At 43.6% G+C, this 21807-nt stretch overlaps 1 protein-coding gene and 3 non-coding genes across 13 annotated transcripts in view; 3 read left to right on the top strand and 1 right to left on the bottom strand.

Annotated features, from left to right (window-relative positions):
- Positions 1 to 2051: 2051 nt before the first annotated feature.
- On the bottom strand, positions 2052 to 2124 carry TRNAR-ACG (transfer RNA arginine (anticodon ACG)). The gene has a single exon. It is a non-coding gene; the product is annotated as a tRNA-Arg (tRNA).
- A 913-nt stretch (positions 2125 to 3037) lies between these two features.
- On the top strand, positions 3038 to 3126 carry TRNAY-GUA (transfer RNA tyrosine (anticodon GUA)). The gene is given in 2 exon segments: positions 3038 to 3074; positions 3091 to 3126. It is a non-coding gene; the product is annotated as a tRNA-Tyr (tRNA).
- A 133-nt stretch (positions 3127 to 3259) lies between these two features.
- On the top strand, positions 3260 to 3332 carry TRNAA-AGC (transfer RNA alanine (anticodon AGC)). The gene has a single exon. It is a non-coding gene; the product is annotated as a tRNA-Ala (tRNA).
- An 8640-nt stretch (positions 3333 to 11972) lies between these two features.
- Positions 11973 to 21807, top strand: part of TRIM55 (tripartite motif containing 55) — a 44421-nt gene continuing 34586 nt past the window's right edge. For 9 of the 10 annotated variants that reach the window (XM_070481177.1, XM_070481173.1, XM_070481176.1 and 6 more), the window contains exons 1-4: positions 12006 to 12324; positions 12880 to 13052; positions 19190 to 19355; positions 21376 to 21471. In XM_070481177.1, coding sequence (XP_070337278.1) covers positions 12157 to 12324; positions 12880 to 13052; positions 19190 to 19355; positions 21376 to 21471 — 603 coding nt within the window. In that variant the 5' untranslated portion in view covers positions 12006 to 12156. Of the gene's footprint in view, positions 12325 to 12879; positions 13053 to 19189; positions 19356 to 21375; positions 21472 to 21807 lie in introns of all 10 variants that reach the window. The other variant, XM_044780235.2, reaches the window with a different exon arrangement.

The raw sequence follows: 21807 nt of genomic DNA, 5'->3' as shown, positions 1-21807 counted from the left end.
TTGTTCTTTTCCATGCTGCAATACGCTTTTTTTCTTTTTGTATATCTTTATTATTTTTTCATTAGGATCCTAGGAAAGAGGGGATGCAATCCTATCTGCCCAACCATATGGCTAGAGGTGAGCCAGCCCTGCTGGCTGCATGTAATCCCTACCCCTGGACATTTTGGGGATCAGGGGTGAGCATCTGAGGCCAGAACAATGAAGAGTTTTGCAGTCAGGATTGAGAAAGAAAACTGAGTCTCTGGTTGATCGATGTCCTCGTTTGTTCAGGCTGCTATAACAAAATACCACAGACTGGGTGCCTTATAAACAAGAGAAATTTATTTCTCACAGTTCTGGAGGCTGGAAGTGCAAGATGCAGGTGCCAGCACCATCAGGTTTGGTGAAGCCTCTCTTCTGGGTTGCAGACTGGGAAATTCTCACTGGGTCCTCATGTGATGGAAGAGAGGAGGGATCTCTCAGAGGCCTTTTTGATAAGGGCATTAATCCCATTGTAAGGGCTCAACCCTCATGACCCTATCACCTCCCACATACCCCACTTCCCAATACACCACCTTGGCCATTAGATTTCAACATATGAATTTTGTGAGACACAAACATTCAACCTACAGCAACAGTCTGTGAGGGATAAAGGTCAGGAATGACTGGGGAGTGGGCAGCACCATGTTTCCAACCCTGCACTAGAGAAGGACAGAGAGGAGCCAAAAGGCACTGAGAGAAAAGCCATAAGGAGGCCCAGCGACATCCTGTCCCTGGTTTTCCTGGGACATCCCTACTTCACTATAATAAATGTCTGTCTTGGTTACACTAGCTCTATGTGAATTTCTGCCACAAGTACGGGAGCCAGAAATCAGGCACCATCTCGGCCCTCTTGGGACGTGTTACTCTGGTCCGGCTGGCTGCTGGGGAAGACAGCACCTCAAGAAGGGGATACACCAAGGGGCCAGAGCCTCCGCCACAGCGCAGGGACGGCCGTGACAGCGACCTCCGCAGACAGGAAACACCTCACTTGCCAACTCTGTAAAATGGGGAGAAGGCACGAATAAGATGAATGCTCTTTCCTCTTAGCCCAACTTACAAGGTTCTGCCCACAAACTTGGGGGCAAGGATGCAACATATCTCCCCAACGTCCCACAAAAGTACTATTTTTCTTTTAACTCTCAGATATCAGCTTGTTACGTGCGAAAAATACCAAAATGTTTACCAGGAAACAAAAATAAAACCCACCATCATTTTGTTCAAATAGTCTGTGCTTGCGCGCCCCCAAACTTTTAGCTTCTTTTAACCATATTTGTGTAGGCTTAAGAAAACAGTTTTCCCACTTAAAAACTAGCCCTTTTCCCTAACTTCACATTTTCTCTTCCTTAACTTCTCTCCTTCCAAGCTTCACATTTTATTACAGCTTTTACTTTTGAGAACTGCTGTCTTACTTGGGGAGATGCAAGAAATAATTCTAACCTCCTCTCTGCAAACAAAATTATAACTTCAAAAGAAAAACTCAGCTTGCTCAAACCAACACTGTGCCCTTTTGGTTAAAAGACCTTGAGGGGAGAAGCGAAGTCATCGGATAGTTTTTACGCCGTGCTTACAACCGAGGGGCTCAACGCCTTCGTTAAAACGCAACGTCAAACAGGAACTGGATCGAAAAGACATCGTTAATAACCTGAATTGTTTCCCTCTGCGTCGCGCAGGATGGGGGAGCGGTTTCTTCAGTGACTTAGGGACGGTAACGTTTCAAGCATCTTACAAGAGCCGACGGACCGAGAAGCGGGAGCAGCGGCCCCGCGTCGTCGCCGGCCTCGTGCGGGGAGGACGGGCCTCCTCCCCGGACCCCGCGAGCTCGGCCCGCAGCGCCCTGGAGGGGGCCAGCCCGGCGTTCCGCCCGCGCCCGCGGACCTCGCGACGTCTCGGAAGTCTGACGGGCTGCCTTGGACACGACGCGCGACGGTCTCCGAGCTCAAGGCGCAGGGAGTTCCGCTTGGCCCTCGCGGTTGGGAGGTCACAGAGCGAGGAGTAATCTCTGGTTTTAAAAACTAAGGTGACAAAAATCCCGAGCCAGGCAGGAGTCGAACCTACAATCTTCTGATCCGTAGTCAGACGCGTTATCCATTGCGCCACTGGCCCTTCACACCAGGCGGAATTGAGGGGAGACATAGAGTACAAAGTGCTAAGGCCACTGCTGACGGCCACCCCCAACGCTGGGTAGTCAAGGAAAAGTGCGACAGGCATGTGGAGGCAGCGTCGGAGTCCCCGAGTCTTGGCACCAAAGGCCCTGGACGCACGAGTCGGGAGCCCTTTCCCGGGCCAGTCAGGATCCCGGGAGCCAGACACGGCTGTCTTTCTGCGCACGCGTAAAGCAACACAGAGCCGGGTACTCCCCACGCATGCTCAGTTCGACCTCTGGCTCACGGTTGGGCGCGCTCTGGTTTTTATGAATTGAATTACAGAAGACGGGAAAGTCGCCTGCCCGTCCCTTCGATAGCTCAGCTGGTAGAGCGGAGGACTGTAGTTGATATTCTGACGAAAGACATCCTTAGGTCGCTGGTTCGATTCCGGCTCGAAGGAGACACGCGTGGCTTTTTTCTCCCTGCTTCCTATGATTTACAGTCCTTTCCTCGAGTACCCTTCCCTAATACACATTATGTTACGAAAAACAGCTGGAAATTCTTGCCCTCTCGCTTCTGTTTCAGCCTACGCCAGCTTCCCCAGTGTGAAGTGTTTTGCGAATCTCGGAAGCGGGGACGTGCCGTCCAAGTTCAAGCGCCGCCGTCAGTCTGCGCTGGGCGGGAGGACGCGGGGTCACGGCCTCCTGCTTGTTCTCACACAAAGAAAGCTAATGCGGCTCCCCGGGGCCAGGCCCGGGCAGGGTGGGCGACGCAGTGCTCGCTCCGGGCGTCGTGAGGAGGTGGGAGGTCCGCGAGGAGGCTCTTGTGCTCCAGGAACCTGGGACTTACGGAGGGAACGCGGTAGAAAGCGCACGGAGCCTGTAAAATGACTAGAACTGATGGCGAGGCGTCGGCGCCCTGTGCCTCCGCTCCCTTCGATAGCTCAGCTGGTAGAGCGGAGGACTGTAGGCGTGCACCTGCGGCCATCCTTAGGTCGCTGGTTCGATTCCGGCTCGAAGGAGAGACGCACACATTTTGTTACTTTGCCTTCAGCCATGAGGCAAGATCAAGAATGTAGTCAAAAATGTTTATCTTCGCTTTCAAATCCTCTGACCTCTCTCTAGAGGAAGAGATAACCAGCCGTGCACAGCGGTGGGGGATTAGCTCAAATGGTAGAGCGCTCGCTTAGCATGCGAGAGGTAGCGGGATCGATGCCCGCATCCTCCAGCCCTTTTCTCTCCTTGCCTGTGGTGGCTTTTCTTTTGCTTCTCATTCCGCTCGAACAAGAGCAGAAAGTCAGCCCTCTGGCAAGAGATGGGTACGGCGAGCTTGAGGTTACTGCTCTGGGAAACTTCCCAGACAAGGGACAATGGGTGCTGGCAACGTTTATTTTTCTAATTTTAAAATTTTAGACCCATTCACTTTGGGAAGTTCACGAAATGGGTTCTTTTGCTCTCCAAAAATGGCGACAGATTGCAGTCACACCTGTTGCCACTCTGACTCCTTTGTGATTGGTGATTAATAGCTGCACTGCCAGGGACCCAGCTGAGTCAAACTACCCATAATTAAGGGGAACTGACAGATGGGAAAACAAAACAAAAAACAGAGAACTTGGAAAAGGAGTTAAAGGCTACTTTAGATTTATGTTGAGCCTAGGAAGCGAGGACTATTCCACTGCACCTCCACTGCGGACAGTGGGGTTCCCGGCTCTGGACAGATCCTACGTGGACAGGATAAAGTCAGGGGAACCTGAGGAGAGGTGAGGAAGTGGAGAAAGGCCCTAGACACAGAGGCTTGCTGTTGGAGGAGGGTTTTAATGTCTTTTCCTCCTGGGAAGTAACCGTGGAGAGTTAACTGGAGACCACCACTGAGAGGGAATTAATTGGAGAAAAAAGTTCTATCCAGAAAAGTTCTATCTAGAGCTGCCCTTGAGTGTAGTCTATTTTGTTAAAGACAAGACAAAAACAAAACAGACATGCATACACTCACTGAAAGATTCAGAAATTGAGTAGAACACACACGAACGCTTTTCTGGTAATAAATTCTCCCTATCCTAATTTTCTAGAATATAGCCCTATAAAAGCTGTTGAAACCATACTGCAGTTCTCAACACAAAGCATAAATCTTCTAGACAAAGGCAGAGATACTACCTTTTCTGAGGATTACAATTAATAAATGACAGTTCTTTTATCCCATGTCCCTTTTAGGGTTCTGGGCAACCTGTACGTTTTTGTTACCAATGTGTAAAACTTGCTGTGTTTCATTGGTATAGCTTTCATTTTCTAGGGCAGTCTCCATTTTTATCTCATTTTATTCTTTTCAATAAAATCTTTTAATTGAACATATAGTGATTCACAAAATATATCATCATTTTTGTAAAAACAAATTTACAAAGTAGGAAAAAAAGTCCTTTGATCAGGTGATATGCTCCAGTTTCCATTTGGGATTATGGGTGTTCTAGCTGGCTGACTAGAAGAGCTGGCAGTGAAACTCTAAATGACTAAAAGAACAAGAAATAGGTAATGAGTTGAAGGAATAGGAAGGAAAGCACCCAAAAACCGGGTAGAGGACAATGTTTGGGGCAGGTGAGCTGGATGAGAACTCAAACAACATCTCAGGATCAGCAGCTCAGGTGTGGAATGGAATTCATACAAAAAGTCTAAAGGTATAAGCTGAGTGGCCCTATTGCTTAGTGGTTAGTCATGTGGACTTTGAAACCTGGTGGCCTTTCCTGTCTTTGCTGTTCTCTAGCTGGGTGACCTTGGGCAAGTAACATTCTGGTTCTTCAGTTTCCTCATTTGTAAAATAGGGCTGATAATAATGGTACCTACTTTTAATTAAGATATAACATGTAAAGGCCTTATTACAATGTCTGTCACATAGTGGTAAACACACCATAACCATTAGCTGTTATCAGTGTATGTTATCAGCACACCATAGAGGGAAGGCCTAGAGGGAATATTCTGAAGATCCAAATGTGTATTTACATAGATATATAGAGGCGAAGAAAAGAGGTGCTTGCATCTACTGTCCGGGAAAGTAGAACAATTCTAAAAATACAAAATGATGGTTAAATAAATGATGGTGTGACCGTGTAATGGAATATGTCTGACCACTGAAGGCATACTTATTAAGAACTTCTATTGACATGGAAAACGTTAATAATCACATGCTAAGTCAATAAAGTAGGTGCAGAGCAGTATAAACAATAACAATATAAACAAGCATAAATTATCTGTAGCAACGACAAGAATACATCAAAATGTTACTAGTAGTGATCTTTGGATAATAGGATTACTGTGATTTTTTTTCTTCCTTAAAATTTTAAAATATTTTCCACGTTCTGCAAAAAACATTATTTTTAATTGAAAATATAGATGAATTTAAAAGATTAACAGCTAACATTTATTCAGCACTTCCTACAAGCCAAGCACAGTCCTAGTTACTTTACATGTGTTAACTCATTTATTTCTCTCATAAAGAAAACACCATGCCCAGGTGGCTTCAGTGGTGAATTCTACCAACATTTAAGGAAGAAATAATTCCAATTATACACAAACTTCCAGAAAATTGATGAAGAGGGAATACTGTCCAACTTATTGTGTGAAGCCAGCATTACCCTGATCCTAAAACCAGACAAAGACATTTTAAGAAAGCTACAGACAAATATCCTTCATGAACATCGATGCAAAAATTTTTAGCAAAATTTTAGCCAAGTCTAGTAATATATAAAAAGGAAAATACATCATGACCAAGTGGGATTTAGTCCAAGAATATAAAACTGGTTCAACATTCAAAAGTCAATGTAATTCCTAATAGTAAACAGACTAAAAAATAAAAACCACAGGATCATTTCAGTAGATTTAGAAAAAGCGTTTGACAAAATTTAATATCCATTCCTCGTTTTCAAAACTGTCAGCAAACTTGGGAGGGAAGGGAACTTCTTCAACCTGATAAAGGGCATCAATGAAAAACACACAGCTAGCATTATATTTAGTATGAATGCTTTCCTCCTAAGATCAGGATCAAAGCAAGGATGTCCATTCTGGGGTTTCTAGCCAGGGCAATAAGGCAAGAAAAATTAAGTAAAGACCACCAGATTGGAAAGGAAGAAATAAAGCTATCTCTATTCACAGATATCTCACTTTTAAAAATATTGATTACATATTGAAATGATAATAGTTATGTATTTGGGAGTTAAATAAAATATATTAATAAAATTAATTTCATTTGTTTCTGTTTTTTAATGTGGCTCCTAAAATTTTTAAATCATATGTATAGCTCATCCAGATAATGTCAGGCCCAGGGACCACAGCGAGGATTAATGTCTTTATCCTATGGGTAATATGACCATGAGTTGGATTTAAATAGGGAGTGACACATGAGAAATAGATTGCAGAAGGCAAGAGTCAATTCAGAGAAATCATTGAGGAGGCTGGGGTGGAGGGGAAGAGGAGGGGATGGTAGATATTAAGTGTGGAGTCAAGGAGGTCTTGGAGCCAAGGTAAGGAGTTCAGACATGGCCATTGGGAAAGCCTTAGGCTAAAGTATTTGCTACTTGTTGGGAACGTCACTGTTTATTTCTGGTATATGAATCATGCCAAGAAATGTTGAGAGGAAACTACAATATGTTAGTTTTCTAACATTTCCTCAGAGATGTTTATGATGAAGTAAAATTTATAAACAACGGATTTGGAGGAGTAATTATCAAGGGGAAAAAAAAGCTTTCAGCCAGAAGTTTGCAAACTATCTAATGAAAGAAATGCCACAGTGTTAGCTTCTGTTAAGTACTTTTCCAGTTAGTTCATTTCTTTTTTATTTTAGATTTTGTAAAATGTTTCTTTTCATTAAAACTTTTAAAATCATGTATTCAAACTGCCTATTGCCAGATAGACAGCTAAATTGAAAAGATTGACATTGTAGACAGGAACAAAATGTTAAGTATTTTGTAGATGTCATGAGTTGAGTCTTTGGTGTAAGAAGATTGCAAGAATCCTTTTACTGGAAAGAGAGTTCTGGATTGTATTTTTTTCAAGTATATATATTTTTTCAACTATATTTTTTATCTGAGACAAATTCTTAAGCCAAATAATGGTTAGAAAGTGCTTTTTTGGATCACACTCTGAGCTCCAGGATACCAAAAGAAATAACATTATACTCTATATATGTCTCCTGTGGTTAGATGGCAGCACTGATCAACAGAGGCCAGCACTCAGAACACCAGTTCATCTAAATCCCAAATGAAGTGCTGCTTTTCTCCACAGGTCACCTAGGGTGCTCTCACTAATAAAGGGAGAGAGGGAAGGAGGGAGGGAGGGATGGATGGATGGATGGATGGATGGATGGATGGATGCATATTGCACAAAAGAATTAACCTCATTGTCTTAGTTTAAGAGGACCTGGTCTGCACAATGTTAAGCATTGGCCTTTATTTTGCCATAGGACTAAAGTGATTTGAAGGAGATTTAACTGGTGCTAGAGTTGACCTGAAGTTTCAGTCCACTCATGCCCTAGTGTTCCAGTCTAACTAAACCCCCTACTTCAGCAGTCCCCAGTTCTCTCCCTCCGTATCCACATCATCTGGTGTTCTCTCCCTGTTTTAAAGATTTAGTCAGCCACCAACTTTCTCAAGAAAAAGAACAAGAAGGGGACAAGAAGGAAGAATTCTCCTTCCTTCTACTCTAGTTTGATCCAGAAGCAAGATCAGCCTTTTAGTTCCTCTTGTCTTCTCTTCCATCAAAGCTAAACTTTATCTGCCTTACTGCTTTGCTTCAAACTGTATCTACTTTTTACTCCCCTCTAGCTCCACCGTCCATCTGACCATAAGTCTTCTGTTTTGTTTGATGAATGACTAGCTAGTTGCTTGAGCTAAACCTGGATTATTTTCAAGTACCTGGATTTGCAATTACCCATGCTGAAGAGACAGAGAGATCATCTGTAAGTGAAATGCCAAGGACATTCTGGAATCCTCAGGAAGGGCAGCACTCCTAAGACTGATCCCCTGGGACTTTCTAATGCCTCCTGTTCCCAGAATGCTCTGTCTTGCTTTGCAAGTTTGAATGAAGAGTTGATGTTGCTTTTCTAACTACTCTAGGGTGAGAGGAGTTTCTTATTACCCTAACCAGGAAGTACAAATCCACCAAAAGAGGGGGACCCAGTTCGTGTTGGAGAATCCTTCATATACATTCCAATTTTCCCCCAAGATTTTTTAATATCTCATGTTCTAGGGCTGGTGTCCAATATGATAATCACTAGCCACATATAGTTATTTAAATTTAAATAAAATTAAAAATTCATATCCTGAGTTGCACAATACCACGTTACAAGTACTCGATAGTTACCCATGGCTAGAGGTTGGACAGCACAGATATAGAACACTACATCATTGCAAAATTCTAATGGACAGTGTGCTGTAGAGCATGGGTGTGGCATAGCGTAGTGGATGAGGTCGCGGGCTCTGTAGTCAAAAGATATGTCTTGGAATCTGCTTCACGACTAGCAGCCATATGACACTGGGCAACTACTTAACTTCACTGAGCCACAGTCGGCTCAGTGGAGATGATAAAACTTAGAGAACTATTCTAAGAAGTGATTGGTACTCTGTACATATTTATTATGTTTGTTGTGGTGTTATAGTACTAAAAGTAACAGATTGTAGAACCTCGTTTTCTCCCTTCCTGAGATAAAGAACACACTGATATCTACATTTTGCTTCTATGCCCTGGTCCCTGAAGTCTGAGTCCTTTTGGCCTGGTAGCTAGAGGTTGAAAGAGGTCAAAAGCCTTCTCTGTCTATTGTCACCCCTCAGTGCCAAGTCCACTGTTGGGCATATACTCAGGTTCTTAGGGACTCATCTTGCTTCCTCTGACTTATCTGGGAGATTGGGAAACTGCTGGACGAGGTGAGAACAGCGGTGGTTTAGCTTCAGCTTCCCAATGTATCTAAACATACTCCTGCTCCAGTCTGGTGGGACTCAAGAATGAGAGGCAATCGGGGATTCCAACTAAGGCAGTGCCCTGTGTAATTCCCCCAGATTGGTTTCAACCTCCTGTCCTAGTGTGTGGTGGGGTGAGGGGAGGAGACGAGGAGGAAGTCATGCACCACTCCTGTATAGTCCAGGATGCCTTCTGGAGACTAAGCTAGTTTTGATGTCTCTGTGGAGGTCCAGGTCCACTCCAAATCCCAGAGCCTTAAAACTGACTTCCATTCTGATTCAGTTCCAGAATTTTCCCTATCTCTGTGAATGAGTTGGGAGCAGACTAAAATTTTTTGTTTCCTCCCTAGAGCAGAGTGCTACTCCCATGTCCCACTCCCAACTCACATGCCCACCCCATTGCTTACTGGTCTCTGAGAGTGGGGAGGAGCGAGGATTGGAGAAAAGACGTTGAGGAGGGGAAGGTGATTATTATCTGTTGACTTGGCTCATATTCCTATGGGATTCTTGCTATTTTCCTGTGTAGTTTCCAGGGGCAGTTCTAAGAAAACGTGAAAGGCGGAGAGCAAGAAGGAGCAGAGAGTAAAAAAGAGGAGAGGATAGGGACCAACTCTATATCAAATAATTGAATTTGGGACTCTCAATGTCAAAATTAATACTGTTTCAGAGTGTTTTTTTCTACAAATACTGCTAAGTTAGGGTATGAACCCCACTCACTTATAGATAAAAGAACTGAAATCCAGCTAGGTGAGGTCACTTTCCCAAGATCACAAAGCAGGGTGGACCTAGGAGCTGGAGAGGCCGGTCTCCTGAGTCACTGTGCAGCCTCTCACTGTATCATCGGTGGTTGCTCCGACTCAGGGCGTCTGAGTCACCTCTGTGGATTCTACTTTCGTCACCAGCCCAGAGTCCATTTCCTCCTTTCCTTCCCCACTGCCATCTGCCTGTGCCAAGGCGTCATAACCTCTAACCTAGGCTGTTGGTAATAACCTCTCATCTGGTCTTTGGCCAGGTCATGTTCGCTCTCATTTATCCCAACCACCGCTGCCCGATTTATCTATCCAACGCACAGCTCTCGTGGAAACGTTTCTCTGTGAGAAACTTTTAACGACTTCCTGTTGCCTAATTTATTAAGTGTTAAAAACAGTATTCATGGCCTGCCAGTGTGCCAGCAGCATGCTCTGCACTCCAGCCCAAAGCACCATTCGCTCTGAGCACTCCTGTGCCCCACTGTCACTGCTTCTGTTGTCATTCCTTTCAGTATCTATTTAGCAACTACAGTGAAGAAGGGAATTGGTGAATTTTTTTAAATGAGTTAATTCAGTTCACCTAGCCTAGGCAGTTAACTTATAATTAGTTAATGGAGTTTATTAGATTCTCAATAAGCTCTCAGTGCATGCAACACTAAGACCACACATAACCAATCACACCAACCCACTCCTTACTGGTAATTAAGTGCACACTGGGGATATATTAACCAAATGTATTCATTGTTTGAGATTTTTAAAATCAAGGAGAAATAAAGCTGCAAATTCCTCACATAAAAAATAGACATGTATTTCCTTTTCATTTTTGACCTGATTTTAAATTTTTTGATGAAATATATATTGATGAAACAGTTGTTTCACAAAATCCTGGAAAATGTCAGAATTGATATTTGTAACTCAAGAGCAGACCAAGAATATCAGAAATGACCAGGGAAAGTAGCATTTAAAAAACTAGCTTGGAGGAAGAAGCAAATACAAATGGATATAGGTATTTCAGACTAGCTAGAACCCAGGTACGGAAGCAGGCCCTGGTGGTCGAATGGTTAAGATTCAGTGCTCTCACTGCTACAGCCGGGTTCCTTTCCCGGTGAGAGAACCACACCACCTGGCTGCCTATGCCAGCAGCATTTCAAATACCAGCAGGGTCACCCATGGTGGACAGGTTTCAGCGGAGCTTCCAGACTAGACAGACTAGGAAGGACGTGGCCACCCACATCTGAAAAAATTGGCCATGAAAACCCTATGAGTAGCGTTGTCTGATAAAAACAGGGTCACTAGGAGTCAGAAGCAACTGTATAGCCAGCAGGACTCCATTTTCACCTCAGCTGGCAGTGGCACTGATCTGTTGTTAGTCCCCCGCCATATGACAAAATGAAATAATAGATCTGCTACCCCATGTGCCAGTTACTACTCCATTACTGGTTATCATTGCAAACTAAATTTTAAAGATTATCAAATTTCCTTTGTGTTTTAGGATACGTAGGGGTGATGGTAGGGTACAGGAAGAAAGAGGGTTAGGGAGGAGGGAGAGCAATGTGGAAAAGAAAAGAGCATACTAGAGTTTTAGTACACAACTTTTTCAAAAAATTGGATCATCAACTAGTGTTTGGAATTTTTTTTAAATTTTGTGGACACTTTTATGGTAAAAAGATTTGAATTCACTTTTTAAATTAGAATTTTTCCCAGACCACAACCCTGGAAAAGATGAAGTATTTCACATTATGCAAGTCTCTTTAGACGATTGTCCTCGTGAAGCCAGGGTAATGATTTTCAAGACCTGTTTTATTTGTTTTCACCTAAGACAATGTGATCATGCTACTTTGGGTGAGATGTGCCCTAAACTCTCAAGACAGAAACGGCATTCCTCACACAGTTAGACTGTTGTGCTGCGTCCTCCCCTGTCCTGCAGAAACCCGTCACCACGTTCTTACTGAGTGCTCAGGGAGGGGCTGGCTCAGTGACTAGGCATGCACGTTTGCACTTGTTGTTGACAACTGTCAGCTTCAACCTCCTCTCACAGCCCCATCTAAATGGGGTTTGTAATCCTCCTTCCCACCCACTCTCTTCACTCCCTGGGGCAGGAATGTTGGCTTCTGTTCTCTGTCACCTGTCAGAATCCATCCTCCTGTCACTGGCTTATATGGACAAGTCAGCCCACTCTCACGTGACCCCTGACTGCTAAAAACAGCTCCAGCACCCTCTCTGAACCTGGGCCTGAAATAATGTCCTCCACCAAAAGAAACGTAAAGGACACTTGATCACACAATCCTTGGAATTATTTCCAGGAAACAGTCGCAGAAACCATTCAGAGCACCCCTTCCCTGGCAGCACACACGGGGACGGCCAGGAGATGAGCGCTTCTTTGAATTACAAGTCTTTTTCTAAAGAGCAGCAGACCATGGATAACTTGGAAAAGCAACTCATCTGTCCGATCTGCTTAGAGATGTTCACGAAACCCGTGGTCATTCTCCCCTGTCAGCACAACCTGTGTAGGAAATGTGCCAGTGATATTTTCCAGGTAGGTTTGTTTGGAATTTAGGGGGTGGAAAAGATTCCTTCCTTCCCGAATCCGAATCCGATGCTTAACTTTGAAGTTAATTCCTTTAGAAAACTTTATAAGGCTGCGTTCATTTTCAAGAAAAACAAGTTTTTTTTAAATGATTTGTTTTGTGCTGTGCTCTCAGCCTCTTGTCTAATTCCCAAATCTAGTTTTATTTCAATACTGGGAATCATCTTTGTTTTTAAAAAAGTAAAAAACATTGAGTCTGTTTCAAAATGGTAAATGAATTACTGCCCAAGACATTGCTTGTTGGGTTTCTCGCTGGAACCTTTGGTTATGAAAATGTTGGATGGAAAAGCACTTTGTGCTGAAAATGGTAACACTGTAGTTGACTGTGGCTAAGTGCTGGCCCCCTGTTTTGGGACTGATTGCTGATAAGGCCCTAAAGGATTATTTTATGGAAAGCTTAAAGGAAAAGTTGATGTTGTTTGTGGTAACAGAGAGTGAAAACAAGCCTCAGAAAAGCTACTTGTGGCCTTACTCAATTCTTCTTTTCTTGCTTGGCAAGAACAGGCCTCTAACCCATATTTGCCCACAAGAGGAGGCACCACTGTGGCATCAGGGGGCCGATTCCGCTGCCCGTCCTGTAGACATGAAGTGGTTTTGGACAGACATGGGATATATGGACTCCAGAGGAACCTGCTGGTGGAAAATATCATTGACATCTACAAGCAGGAGTCCACCAGGTATGGTTCGTCTTGTGCCAAACCCATCTGAAGCCGGTTTTTGCTTATTTGTTTGTTTTAGTGAGTTGCTACACTGAATACTTGTTTACCCATCATGGGCTAATTGTTTTATAGGAAAATGTTTTTCCAAGTCAGTCGTTCCCAATGGGAGTGAGAGTTGCTCATGGGAGGAGACAAAGGAGTGGGTGCCCATGCTTTTGTATCAATTTCAGAACGAAGTAACTGATTAACACTAATCCAGTCCAGATGGTGAGAATGAAAGAGGCATGATGCTGCTCCCACTCAAGCTTTCTATTACATGCGTTGTAGACATTTCTGCCCTTCATAGGTCCTTTGCAGCTCCAGATTCTACATAGCAGAAAAATTATAGTACAAAACTTTACAGAAAATTAACAGAAATGCCATCTTCCCAAATAGTCCAGTCCCTAGTTCAGACAGTCTCACCTTAAAGTTATCTAGATGATAATAATAGAAACAAAATCCTCTAACGTAGTTAGTTGTGGTATTGTCTCTGGGAAGTTGCAAAGCAAGTCCTAGTCCTGGCCTTTAGCTACTTAAACTTTAGAGAAAAAAAAAAGATGGAGTTCAGGTGATGTTTCCCTATTCTCTAGATCGTATTTACTGCACACTCTTAGCATTTACCAGTTGACTGATATGCAGTATATACATCCATTCACACATCCTAAAAAAGGCTTCTTGCTGGTTGAATCACATTGGCTATAGAGTGCCTTTCCTAGCGACATGGTTGCAGGAGCTCATTCCTAGAAGGCATGGTGTGAAGAGCCCTTTTTCAGACGTACACATAGGCCAGGCCAGTCCACGAAGCTTGATAGCAATATTGGGAACACCCAGAAATGACCTCATTGTGATTCTTACTAGGAGTCTGTATTTACTGAACATCTGCACGGCTCTAAGAGCCTTGCATTCTTAGAAAGAAAGCTGTTCTATAAATCTAACATATAATTATTACAATCATTATGGTTATTAGTTTCTGCTTAAGAAAACTGAATTAGATAGTGCCTGGATATAAGTGGATTTGGGGAGGAAGAGTCGCTGGTGACATTGCAGAGAGGTGGAGCCAGCTATTGCCCTCGCTTCCAAAGTCCTCTTGAGAGGAAGGAAAGCACTGTTGTTGCTGTTGCTTCACAGATCTGATCTCAATGTATTTAATTACTTTAAAATGCAAATACACACACTGTTTCTTAAAAGAATTAACCAGCCAATTAATAACCAAACCGTTATTAAGGGAGTTTATATAACAACAGATTCAGTGCTTAATACGGTGCCTCGCACAGAACAGTTGCTCCACAAGTGCCAGCTGATTAAGCAACACACCACAAATCTTCTCACATGTTCTATTTATTGCAATAATTTTTTGTTTTGCTACTTGCCACAGTGAGAGCTTGAAACATGTGAAATAATAATAATAATTGTTAGGAAATCCAGAAAAGACGAGATGTTAAAACTAGTAGCGTGAGTAAAACTACAAGACGCATTCTGACTTTAACTATAAAGTCTGTGTGGTGCATCTGCCAAAAATAGTGCCCAGGCAAGCAAACTGTATGAAAGCAAAGACCAAATTTCCAACAATGAAGCTCACAGCTGAGTGCACTAGTGGTGTTTCTGTGATTATCAAATTCTTCTTATGCTGTTGTTTCTTGAATTTGAGACTTGCCTTTGGGACACTTTTACTTAGTAGCAAAACCACAAGTTACACAGAGGGCTCAGGCGCATGCTTGGGCATAAACCCAATTGTTCCCTGGAGGCTGGCAGCCTTCCCAGCCCAGAACCCTGAGCCTCAGGGCACATTAGGTGACGCTGGAATAACCTTGGCCACACAGAGTGAGACGAACCCAGCTCTGGCCTGCAGTCACTGGAGTGGGGGCAGAAAGGGGAGGGGCTGGTCGACTCTGACCTCCCACAGAAAGGCTAGAGATTGTAGGTCTTGACAAAACCTGGCCTTATTATCTAGAATTCTGCATAGTTCTGAACCAGCCACAGTTTGGGGGAGAGGGTGATGAAAGAAGGAAGTAATTTCGCTAATATTAATAATGAACAGAATAATAATTAACTTTGAAATTAGTAAAACTAAAATGTGCTGAGTTTGCATCAAACACTGTTCAGGGCACTTTACACATGAATCGTGTAATTCTTTAATTCTCACAACAATCCCGTGTGAGGTTGTGATTATGATTATTAATACCACCTTATTAAAAGTTTGTAATATTTTACTCAAAGTAATTCATACACATAATTTTAAACATCGAATAGTCCTAATGGCCTCTAATGAGGCCTACTGTCTTGCTCAATTCTCTCTTGCCCCCCAAGTCTCTCTTCTCAAAGTCAACCACTTTTAATTCTTTTAGTTATCTTTCTGCTACTTATCACCCAGTGCCACAGGCATCCTACTAGTACACTCCTAGTTCTTGCCTTCTCAGTTTTAGACATTATCTTTTGACTTCACTATAGACAGTTAGGACTGTGCCCTCATGGGGTTGGGCTTCTCCTTCTCCTTCATGTTTAGTCTCCCCTGGGTTGAATCCCTTGTTTTCTGGATCCTCTGTCCTCCCCTTTGTTGGTTTACTCTGCTGTTTTTGTGGAGCACATCCTCAAGTAATCTTCTAAAACGTGCAAACAGTCCTCTTCTTTTCAGCCTCCCCAACACTCTCACCTTTGAGTACCAGGCCTCTGCCATTCCAGAGCCTTTCCAAGGTCCCCAAGTCAGCTTGCTTCTTGTAGGCTTCTCCCCTGCAGGCACTTAGCAGAACTGAGATGCCACTCAAGTAGGTCACTTTCTTTCATCCAGATGTTCCCAGTTTCCAACATTTTGTTGGTGTCACTCATCTGCTGTCATCGTGCTCATTTTTTGTCCTTATTGATTTATACCATTTTATTTCCTTACTCTCATTTTGTGGGATTTCAATGGGAAACATAAATAAATAAATGCATGTGTTCATTCTGCCACATTGAATTAGAAGACCCTTAGCCCAATTTTTAAATATGAGTAAAAGCTGAGCCTGAAAGAGGTTAAGTAACTTACCTAAGGCCACACAGCCACCACATGGAGAAGCCAAGCTGGAATTAAGCTTTAAGATCAGTTTGACTCTAAAAGTACTGCCTGAAATGCCTTGCCAAGACCAGATGCCCACCTTTCAGGAAATGCTAGGATGGTCCCAGCAACCTCAGAGACCACGGACAGCAGGCTACAGACTCCTAGCACTGTACAGCCATTCCTGCACTGAATGGCTAGGGGCCACTGCCAGCATTTGGCACGGAGCCCTGAACCACAACTGTGAGCTCGGCCACCCTCACCTCATGAAAGTGCATTTACATCTTTATTCTATGCACCATGTTTGTCCCATGTCTGTTATTATATGTTTTAAGTTGTCTAGAGGTTTTCATTATACACTCATGTTTATAAGTGGGGGTTGCCTCTGAGCCTGTGTTCTCACCTAAAAAAGAAAAACTTAATAAGGAATATGGGAAGTAGTTCTCAGTCTGTATTGCATTATGAAAAAATAAGTAATCACAATCAAAAACTAAACATAGAGCTGTATGGCTATTACCACATTGTCAGTGTTTGCATATATCTGAGTTCTGGTCAGAGCTGTTGACATCAGACCAGCGCATGAGAAGCAGGCTACCCTCAGGTAATGCCTAAGGGAGATGAGCCACAGTAGTATCACCTGTGCCATTGTCCAATAATGTGCTCCAGACACTTGCTTGACATTTATTACGAGGTGGAGATACATGGGAGGGAAGGTTCTAGAGGTGGAGAAGCCTTTGACCAAGGAAATCGCCACTCCTAATTTCTAGATAAGCTCTGGAGGGCTTTGTCATTTATAAATGGAGCCTTTAGGATGTTGTCTGGTCTCTTCCTTTGCCATTCATAGGTGTCAAGTGACCCCAGACTTCCTCCATGTTTCACATGCCTTCTCCTGATGAGCAGTTTCATGGCAGAGCACAGGGAATACTGTCCATTAATTTGGCAAATTCCCTTTCATTTCTCACTCATTCACTCAACAAATGTTTACTGAGCACCCACTCTACGCAAGGCATTGTTCTGGGCACTGGGGATCCAGCAAAAAAGAACATAGACCATGGCCCCTGCCCTCGTGAAGCTCACATTCTAGTGGAGAACTCAGACAGACCTGGGAGTGGGGATAGTTTTTTCAGTTGTGGAGTTTACTTTCCCCAGTTAGCTTCCAAGCATAAGGCAGAAGTTAAGTCAATAGGTCATAGACTTCATGGAAAACATGCTTGGTACAAGAGCAGGTAAAAATTCCTTTTACAAAAATCAGATTCCAAAATCTTGAAGCTGAAAGTCCATACAACTTCCTTACCAGACACAGGACTTCTCCCAACCACTAGCCCAATCTCAAGCACTTGACTTCTACCTGGTGACTTAGAGACGTAAATTGGCATATTCTCTGCCTTTCTCTAAGTTCTGGGGCTGTAGCTACATGATACCACACATCAATATCAATGGTTTTCAAACATTTTTATTCATGGCTCACTGTCAGAAGTACATTTTACATTGTGATCCAGTGACTATTATATATATAGATGGATGTAGATATATAGATATATACAAAATATATACTTTTGTATATACATATGTACACACACATATGCACACACACATATGTATGTACACCTGAAACAAAAGTTTCACATATCAATACTTATCTATCCTTACTACATGTAGTTCACAGTATTTGCTATTCTATTTTGATTTTAACAATGCTAGTCATGACCCCCTAAACTGATTTCATGGCCCATATTAATTAATTTCATGGCTCATAAAAACCTATAGTTTTAAAAAAGTGGATCTTGATAACTAAAAAGATCCAGTCCCAAATCTGAGATGCTTCTAAGTGACCATGTGTTTGGGAATAGGAGAAAGGTTTTGGATTTGTATTAAAATTTTCCAAATACCTCTGAAAACTATTAACAGCCTCAGTCTTTAGACAGTTTATATAAAAATCCCATATTTCTCACCATGCTTTCCAGAGGGAGCCTAAAGCACCACAATTTGGCATAATTTTGCCCTTGATCATAACACCTAAACCACACTGAAGGTTAGGGGAATACACAGGGCTCTATGCTGTGTTGTGAACGTGGGCTGCTCCAGGTGATTACACAGCTAACAGGTTATCCTTAAGCAGCAATGACTTGTCACACCCTCTCAGGCTTTCAAGTTTTCATTGCTTGGTCATTGTCTCACTGGCACGTACAAACCCAATGCTCCATTATTACCTGGGCAGTTGTGAAAATTTTCGGTTAGTGCTGACCTGTTGAGAAAACTGAAACTTGGAAGTGAGATTCGTACTTCCAAGCTGCCACCATGTCCCAGACCAGCATGTGGCAGTTTTCTTATTGCCTAAAGTATTCGGTACAGTTGTTCACATTCACTGAGTACATACTACACACTCTTGACCACTGCCAAGTCCTCAGGAAGTTATTTCCATTTTCTGTGCTAATGGCAGGAGGAGACCAAAACAAATTCATACAGCACGTGCTGACATCTTCCCTCTCACACACAGCTACTTCCAACCAGTGCCTGGATTCATAATCAGAGATTTGCTCTCCCCCAGCCTACACCTGTTCTCACTCCTTTTGGTGGGAAAGGTGTTTTCTGGGGCCAGAGGCTGGAGGGATGGGATCTAGCACCTCCGCAAGACTGGTGCAAACTTGAGGTTTATCAGCAACCTCCCCTTCTTTACTCGTAATGGAAAGTGTCTTGAGAGACTTGTGAGAGTGTGGAGACACTGCTAAAGCACACTCCTAACCAAAGAGCTCCGTGTTCAACTTTCAGGGGGAATTGCACTAGCCAGTTTTTAAACCGTGAAATGGACCACAATGGGAATGCTTACACCATGGAAATTGGCAAATGCTACAGATCAAAGTCTCCGTGTCCCCATCTCCAGGATGGCTGTTAATTTGTCAGCACACTACTGCTAAACCAGTAGGGAAACTGAATTTGCGGAGGGCTCTGAGCACCTGAAAGGGATCCTGGGAGTCTTCTGGCATAGGGTCGAGGGGGTGCAGGGACTAGTCGAGGTTTGCAATGCTGATTACCCCTCTCCGCTCTGCCCAATGGGAGCTGACATATTGATCCGCCTACCTCCTCCCAGACCAGAAAAGAAGTCGGACCAGCCCATGTGTGAGGAGCACGAAGAGGAGCGCATCAACATCTACTGTCTGAACTGTGAAGTCCCCACCTGCTCTCTGTGCAAAGTCTTTGGGGCACACAAGGATTGCCAGGTGGCTCCCCTCACTCACGTGTTCCAGAGGCAGAAGGTAACAGAGCTCCTCCGGACCCTCCTCCATAGCCCTTTCCAAGTGCCTGTGTGATTGGCTCCCTGCCTCCCAAGGAGGGAGGCCCAAGCCCTGCAGGGCCACGGGGGGCCACAAGGCTGGGCGGGTGTGGGGGGTGGAGCCGGAAGGGATGCTGTGGAAACCTGGCCATACAGTCAATTCTCTGGAGGATAGTGGAGAGGGCCAGAGAGGGAAGGGATGCAGAGGGTCAGGTAGGGGGTAGAGAGGAAGAGTGGCTGTTTTTGAAGCCCTTAGAGTGGAGGTAGCTGAAGACAAGCAGTGTTATGGGACCCAGTCCAAGCTCAAGCTGCTCAAACATTATTTGAAGTTCAGACTGTAGGTAAAAGGATAACTTTTTACTCCAGTCTCAGAATAAAAAGGTTCCTTTTTGCCCACTCCCTGACCCCATACCCCCAAGGCCTTTTCTCCTCCACTCCTAGTGGGTGAGTTACAATGAATGGCATTTCATTAAAGAGCAACTTTAAAACATTTCCTAGTGCTAGCCCTCAAGGCTACGGTAACCTGGTCCTGGCCTTTCAACCTAGGTCAGTTCTGAAAGTCCTCCCTTGAGTGTGGCACATGCTCCCACTCCAGGGCCCCAGCCTCAGCCGCCTCATTCTGACCAAATACAGCATATCCCCTAGCTTATCACTAACCTGCTAACCTGGTTTCACCTGTGGGTAAGTAGGAACTTATCTATTTGATGCAAGCAGACATGTGGTTGTGTGTTCAGAGATGCAGCCACTCGAGGCACCTAGAACGTGAGTAGCAGCACCTCTCAGCTCCTTTCTGTTAGAATCATAGAGTCTACGTGTGGTCAGTGGTTTACTGTGAGGATCAGAGTTGGAATTAAATTTGGAAGCCAAACTTTTGGGCAACTCCGCTTACAACCAGTGAATACTAATTGGTAAAGAAGCAGGATTTAGCAAGATATCTATAACATTTATTTATTTTTCCGTCCACTTATGGTTTATTCCCCCTTTTCCTTCCTCCCATCCCCTAAGTCGTAGCCTATTAGAAGTGAATAGTACCAGTTTCACACTATTGCCCCCAGAGCCCTGGGGACTCACGTGCGGTGGACAGAGGACAGACTGGCAGGATTTCCACCCTGCTCCTGTTTGGCCAGAGCAGCTTCACTTTTACCCACTGGGATTCTGTACTAGCCTCCATTTAAAGAAAGCGTTCTGCAGCTTTAGAATGTTTTACAGTCACTGTTCTAGTCCCATCTCCTCACTTTTATATGTGAGAAAATTAGGGTCCAACTGATTACTTGTTTTGCCCACCATCATAGAGAAGAGAAGGCAGAGATGGACCAAGCATGCAGGCCTCCTGAGTCCCCATTAGTGCCCCCTGGCGCTCCCTAGGCTGACCTTGGCAAGGGAGTGAGTATAAGCAATGGACTCTTGGAGTCAAAAGAGTCTGAGAGGAATTTCAAGTTGGAATGTTTCCCCTAGAACCGGTTTCAAGTTTGTCATGACTTGGCGTAGTATGTGAGTATTTGCGTGCATCTAGGTCATCGAAGGTGCATAATAAATAAGTTGAATGAGTGAATAAATGGATGAGTATTTACTATACATATTTCCTAGTAAAACTGATCTTGAGCTGCACTAGACAAATAATTCATTTTGGGTTCCTGATATCACATATTGGACTCCATTCCATTTATAAACAATACTTAGAATTCTTTAGCATGAATATGCTATTCTCTATCTATGGCCTATAATTCAGCATTCCTAATGTTTATAGTAGAGCCACATTTCCATTAAGAATTTGATGAAAACTATGAAACCTCTTACCAGACAAATGCATTTATATACACATCCATACAGACTTTTATTTACAAGCTCAGGAGGTTCACAGGCCTCCCAGGCCTCACTGTTACTCCTTAGGGGTTCCACGGACCCTAGATTAAGAACACACGAGGACGCTATTTCACCTAATCCACACTCGGTGCTGACTAGAAAACCCCTAAGCTCTTGCATCCCTCTTTTCTCTTCATCAGTCCGAGCTCAGTGATGGCATTGCTGTCCTTGTGGGAAGCAATGACCGAGTCCAGGGAGTGATCAGCCAGTTGGAGGACACCTGTAAAACCATTGAGGTAAGTCGAGTGACTCCAGGGGAGCCTGAAATCCTGGGGTTCTGTGGCTTCCTCAACAGCACACCACAAATCCCCATTCCTTCCTTATAGAATGACCTCTTCTTGATATGTCTCTAAAATATTTATCTCCTGGTACAGGACGAGAAATTACCAGATGAGTCAACAAGGCAGATTTTACCACATTTACTAGAGTGGTTTTTACCTGGGTTATTCTGTCTTGGTCAACCCATTTTGAAAGATTATCTGCAAGAAAAATCAATTCTCAGTAACGAAAATGAATGTTGTCCCTCATAGCTCAATTTCTTTGTGGAAATCCAAACAATCTTAAGAAATGCT

The sequence above is a fragment of the Equus asinus genome, chromosome 12 (genome assembly GCF_041296235.1).
Source record: "Equus asinus isolate D_3611 breed Donkey chromosome 12, EquAss-T2T_v2, whole genome shotgun sequence".
Classification (NCBI taxonomy): domain Eukaryota; kingdom Metazoa; phylum Chordata; class Mammalia; order Perissodactyla; family Equidae; genus Equus; species Equus asinus.
Note: the sequence above shows the minus strand (reverse complement) of the source record. Positions and strands in the feature narration are given on the sequence as shown.